The sequence below is a fragment of the Alexandromys fortis genome, unplaced genomic scaffold (genome assembly GCF_014885135.2).
Source record: "Alexandromys fortis isolate MF-2015 unplaced genomic scaffold, M_Fortis_MF-2015_v1.1 scaffold_146, whole genome shotgun sequence".
Classification (NCBI taxonomy): Eukaryota; Metazoa; Chordata; class Mammalia; order Rodentia; family Cricetidae; genus Alexandromys; species Alexandromys fortis.
This window is the reverse complement of record NW_026068042.1, coordinates 1,312,313-1,317,848: the sequence shown is the minus strand read 5'-3', so window position 1 is coordinate 1,317,848 and position 5,536 is coordinate 1,312,313. Positions and strand designations below refer to the sequence as shown.

Sequence of the window (5,536 nt, the reverse complement as noted above, 5' to 3'; positions counted from 1 at the left end):
TATTTTTTTTGGTTTTTCGAGACAGGGTTTCTCTGTGGTTTTGGAGCCTGTCCTGGAACTAGCTCTGTAGACCAGGCTGGTCTCGAACTCACAGAGATCCACCTGCCTCTGCCTCCCAAGTGCTGGGATTAAAGGCATGCGCCACCACCGCCCGGCTTGATATGTCTGTTTTGAGGCTGACTTTGAACTCATCCTCCTACCAACAACTATGCCTACAGATGAGCCACAGCTGACAATACCACGTCTTCCCAAACCTCCCCTCTCTGATTCCTTTTTCTATGTAACAATTACCACCATTTAATACGTAATGCATTTGACTTGTTGGTTTATTTTCTGTTAGAATATGAATTTTGTTCCATGCTTGTCTCTGACTTACAGTGTAGACCACTCTATCATGCTCAATTACTATTCCAAAAATGAATAAAGGCAGAGACGAACTCGTTCTCATTTGGACTATCAGATTCAACCAGTTTTGCTCAGGGTTGAGCTAACTTTACTCTTTCCTCGCTCGACAGTTATCTCACTCAGTCAAGAGTTTCTATTTTAAATTCTCAGTTTCCTCTTTGGAGGATCTTTGCTACTTTCATAGTCTTTGAATGCTGCTGTTTCAGGCAGGTTGTAACCCTGCCCCTCTTTGAAGTGTTCTTTACCAGGCAACTGAAAAGTCCAGGGAAGGTTTAGTTCTCCCATTCTCATTATCTCTAAGTCTCGAACAACCTCGCTGATATTTTGGAGGGATCGGATTTGACCTGACGTTTGTAACAGGAAGGGTGGAGGGCGAATGTATATTTGGAGCTGGTCATCCAAACCACAAGCAGTTTCGTTAAGGTTCAAAAACTAACATCCAAAATTTTTATCTCGTCTAGAATTTCCATCACTGTCAAGTTGAGGCAAAAGAGTCTAGATTTGATTCATCTATAGGAGTGTGTATCCAGGGCCATAAGGGGACAGAAGTGGACTAGGTCTGTCTTTTGATCCATGAAAGAGACGTTGATTGTGTTAAGAATTGTGTTAAGTACAAGACAGAGCAAGAAGCCATGTCTAAGGGAGGGGGACTAGGGAACCAGTGTTGCTGCTTCTGAAACTAAACCAAGTTCCTGGGGCTCAGAGAAGAGGTCCCGATCTGTACCCTGGGAAAGTCTCCCAACAGTTAGTGATACATCCACAAATGTGCAATGGCTCACACCTGTAACCCCAGAACTCAGGAAGCTGAGGTAGGAAGAGAGCCTCAAGTTTGAGGCTACCCTGGTCTAGAAAGTGAGAAAAGCTCTGGGAGTGGTGGCACACACCTTTGGGGGTTTGTTGGTGTTGCTGGTTGGTTCGTTGGTTGGTTTTTTGTCAGGGGAACGATTGGGATTTGTTTGTTTGTTTGTTTGTTTTGGTTGTTTTTGATTTTTCAAAACAGGGTTTCTCTGTGTAGCCTGGCTGTCCTAAAACTCTCTCTGTAGACCAGGCTGGCCTCGAACTCAGAGAGATCCACTTGCCTCTGCCTCCAATGTTCTGGGATTAAAGACTTGTACTATCATACCCAAAAGTGGCATACGCCTTTAATCCCATCACTTGGAAAGCATTCAGATCTCTGAATCTGAAGCCAGTTTAGTCTACATAATGAGCTCCAGTACATCTAGAGCTACATAGGGAGACACTGTCTCAGATAGATAGATAGATGATAGAGAGATAGAGATAGAGATGATAGATAGATAGATAGATAGATAGATAGATAGATAGATAGATAGATGATAGATAGATAGATAGATAGATAGATAGATAGATAGATAATAGATGATAGATGTATGGATGAATGCAAGATGCTATCTCAAAAACAAACAAAAAGGAGCCAGTTTAGTCTACATAACGAATTCCAAAACAGCCAGAACGACATAGTGAGAGTGTCTCTCAGTAATTAAGGAGTTAATTAATTTAAGATGCTATCTCAGAAACAAGCAAATAAATGCACGAACAGTGCTCATTCCTTCCTTATGACTGAATATGTGCAAAGAGAAGCACAGCTCCCAGCAGGCTGCTACCGATGCACGCCCGTCCTAACCCTGATATCACTAACTCACTCTGAGCACCCTGGGAAAATCACCCATGTCAATGAGCTTCAGCATCTTCAGCCACAACAGCAGAATGTGGCCATGGTCCTGGGGATATCATGATTAAAGAGGCCAAATAAGTCAGCGGTGGTGGTGCTCATCTTTAATCCCACAAGTGGATCTCTGTGAGTTCGGGGCCAGCCTGGTCTACAGAGAGTTCTAGGACAGCCAGGACTGTTACACAGAGAAACCCTGTCTCAGATAGGTAGGTAGGTAGGTAGGTAGGTAGGTAGGTAGGTAGGTAGACAGACAGACAGATAGACAGATAAACATAAAAAAGAAAAAGTAAACAGACATATTATTATATTATAAAAACAATAGAGACATGGAGGATCCAGGGGGAAACCAAGGAAAATCCATTTTGCCCAGAAAATAAAAATAGCAGGGAAGGGCAGGATGAGAACAGAAATTAAACAAATGCATGATGATACCCTAGGTTCAACCACAGCTTTAAAAAGAAGACGGGAGCTAGACTATGAGCCATCGGCCCTAGGCTAAGTGCTCTTGGGCATCCCACCTGGGTGCCCTTTCCCTCAAAGAGAAGCACAGAATTGACAGGTATGGAGGATCGCAGCCTAAAGAGAGTTGACATTACTTAGAAAAGGTGACTTTCTAAAGACGGTGTATTTATTTATCTGTGTGCATTGGTGCTGTGCCTGCATGGATGCCTGGGTGAGGATGCCCTGGAACTGGAGTTACAGACAGTTGTGAGCTGCCCTGTGGGTGCTGGGGACTGAACCTGGGTCCTCTGAAGAGCAGCCAGTGATCTTAACCGCCAAGCCATCATTTCTCCAGCCCAAGAAGGTGACTTCTCCTGTCAAAGGACAGGCTCTGCAAAGAGAACAGAAGAGACGAGAACCCGAGCAGAATAAGTGCTCTACCATAATCTGAAAGCCAGCGAGACAGAAGAACCACAGAAGCTAACACAGGCTCTCAAAGGCCAAGCCAGGGAGCCTGGACTTGCTTCTGAGGAGCCTGGTGAATCACAAGAGTAGAGAGGGGCAAGATCCTTTGTGGAGGTTAGGAAGATGTGTCCTTTTGGTGGTAATGAGCTGAAATTTTTTGGAAGAATAGGGATTAACAAGGAGCCATAGGAAGCTTTATGAGTCAGGGACACTAGTTGTCCCACGATGGTTGCTACTGGAACACCATGCCTCAGGATGGAGACGCTAATCCACAACTTAACAGTGTTAAGAGGTAGAACTTTGCCCGTCCTGGTGGTGCACACCTTGATCCCAGCACCCGAGAGGCAGAGACAGGTGAATCTCTGAGTTCTAGGACAGCCAGGGGGGCGAGTCTTAGGCCAGATGTGGTAGAGTACACCTGCAATTCCAATTCCAGTCATCATGAGACTGAGCAAAAGGACCATGAGTTCAAAACTAGCTTAGGTTACACACCTAGACCTTATCTAAAATAAATAGGCACATCCTTAGGTAATGTCTCTGTGGCCTGCCCTTGGCACAGTCCCCAGCATTGTAGCAACCTCCCCCAAAAGAAATCCCAAGAGCTACAAATAAGTAACTCTGTTAACTAGCAGTAGCTTGTAGTATCGTCTGGATGGGTAGATGGGGAGGGACTCTTAAGCCTGGTGGATGAAGAAAATGTTTAATAAGTATGCCTGAAACGCTTCCTTTTTTCTGTGGCATTAGGGGGCTTAGTGTTCTAGCTGTTACAATTCTAATATACTATGGCATGTGAGAGGATCCTAAGATCTGGGAAAGTGAGATTTTGAGTGTCTAGATTTCCAAGATTTTATATATATATATCCAGTAGTAAATTCAGAATAAACAGAAACAGGTTGCTGTTCAGCGCCAGCTTGTTTACAAGCAAGAACTCCTGAACATCTCCCAAAAAAAGCCAGAGAATAGCAATTTACTCCACCCCCCCCATCCCCATTCCACCACCTCCAACACACCTCCCCCGTCTCCCTCTGCTGCCTAGCCAAGAGTGGAGTCTCAAGTCTTAGCGCGGGAACCAAAACTTGCAAGCTGGGGAAAGAGAGGGAGCAGTAACTGGAAGAGGGTGGGGGAGTCTCGGCCCGCCCATCCGGATGCCTAGGCTGCTGACTTCCTGGTCTCAGCGGCCACGGCACGGGTAGCAGGCCACCGCGGCTGCGAATCCGAGAACCATGGGGCTGGCGCGGGATGCCATCCTGGACGCTCTTGAAAACTTGACAGCGGATGAGCTCAAAAAGTTCAAGATGAAGCTGCTGTCGGTGCCGCTGCGCGAGGGCTATGGACGCATCCCACGGGGGATCCTGCTGCCGATGGACGCCATAGACCTCACCGACAAGCTCGTCAGCTTCTACCTGGAGTCTTACGGCACGGAGCTCACAATGACTGTGCTTAGAGACATGGGCATGCAGGAGCTGGCTGAGAAACTGCAGACAGTCTTTGAGAAATGTGAGTGCGGCTGCGCCTGTCTGGCTTCAACTTCCTGCACCCCTCCAGAAGGCCTGCCTCTTTGGCTCTTGGTTTTCTTCTCCTCCTACAAAAGCAAAGAAATCTTCCCTTTGTAGCCTTGAACTTAGCACCCTGGGTGGAGGGGGAGCCTGCTCCAGACTGTTGATAACTGAAAAGAACCACCCGACATTTCTTTACAGCCTCCGGAGCCATGGCAGCTGCAAAGAGTGCCCCTCTTCCAAAGGGAGCCCGAACAGGTGAGGCCTCCCCACCCTACCACACCCTTGCACAGCCTATCTGTTGTGCCAAGGCCAGAGCCAAAACTAACCCTACCTACTACCCACGCATTCCGGGGCAGGAAAATAGTTCACCTATGTAGTCTTGATTCCCCCACCCTCACCCCTAAAACTACATTTACTAAAATTTGAAGCAGTGCTCAACATTGTTCTGACTTCTGTCCCCAGCACATTTCATTGACCAGCACAGGCAAGCCCTCATTGCCAGGGTCACAGACGTTGACGGTGTCCTTGATATCCTGTATGGCAAAGTGCTGAATGAGGAACAGTATCAGGCAGTTCGAGCAGAGACCACCAGTCCAAACAAGATGCGGAAGCTCTTCAGCTTCGCTCCATCCTGGGACCTGACCTGCAAGAACCTGCTCCTCAACGCCCTGAGGGAAACACAGCCCTACTTGGTGTCGGACCTGGAGAAGAGCTGAGGTATTTTCTCCAGCTACAGCCCCTGCCCATCTAGTTTCCTAACTTTGTATACACAATTTAGAAAAAAAAAGTTTGTACTTGTGTTTTCTCTGCTCCCTTGGATGTTCATGCCTAGTTAAGGTTTCTAAAGGTCAAATGGGCTAAAGGGCGGGTTCAGTGGCAGATCATGGTCCTACCATGCACAAACCCCTGGGCTCAACCTCTAGCCCCAAAATTTCAGAGTTCTAGTTTCACTGTTCTAGTGTGTAAGACTTCTCAAATGATTCCTGATTCCCCATTTGGGAGCTCTTCCCAAGGAACTACTCATGGGAACACATCT

The 5,536-nt window shown here is 46.8% G+C and overlaps 1 protein-coding gene across 1 annotated transcript; it reads left to right on the top strand.

Moving 5' to 3' along the window:
- Nucleotides 1–4,136: 4,136 nt before the first annotated feature.
- LOC126515933 (apoptosis-associated speck-like protein containing a CARD) lies at nt 4,137–5,303 on the top strand. Its single transcript, XM_050165986.1, has 3 exons — nt 4,137–4,498; nt 4,699–4,755; nt 4,963–5,303. The coding sequence occupies exons 1-3, from the start codon at nt 4,225–4,227 to the stop codon at nt 5,214–5,216; spliced, it is 585 nt and encodes a 194-aa protein (XP_050021943.1). The 5' UTR covers nt 4,137–4,224; the 3' UTR covers nt 5,217–5,303.
- The last annotated feature ends 233 nt before the right edge of the window (nt 5,304–5,536 follow it).

Bases quoted from the DNA above. Each gene is read 5' to 3' on its own strand.
- LOC126515933 (XM_050165986.1), top strand. From the start codon at position 4,225: ATGGGGCTGGCGCGGGATGCCATCCTGGACGCTCTTGAAAACTTGACA. The intron at 4,499-4,698 runs GTGAGTGCGGCT...ATTTCTTTACAG, and splicing joins GCAGACAGTCTTTGAGAAAT to CCTCCGGAGCCATGGCAGCT. The intron at 4,756-4,962 runs GTGAGGCCTCCC...TTCTGTCCCCAG, and splicing joins TCCAAAGGGAGCCCGAACAG to CACATTTCATTGACCAGCAC.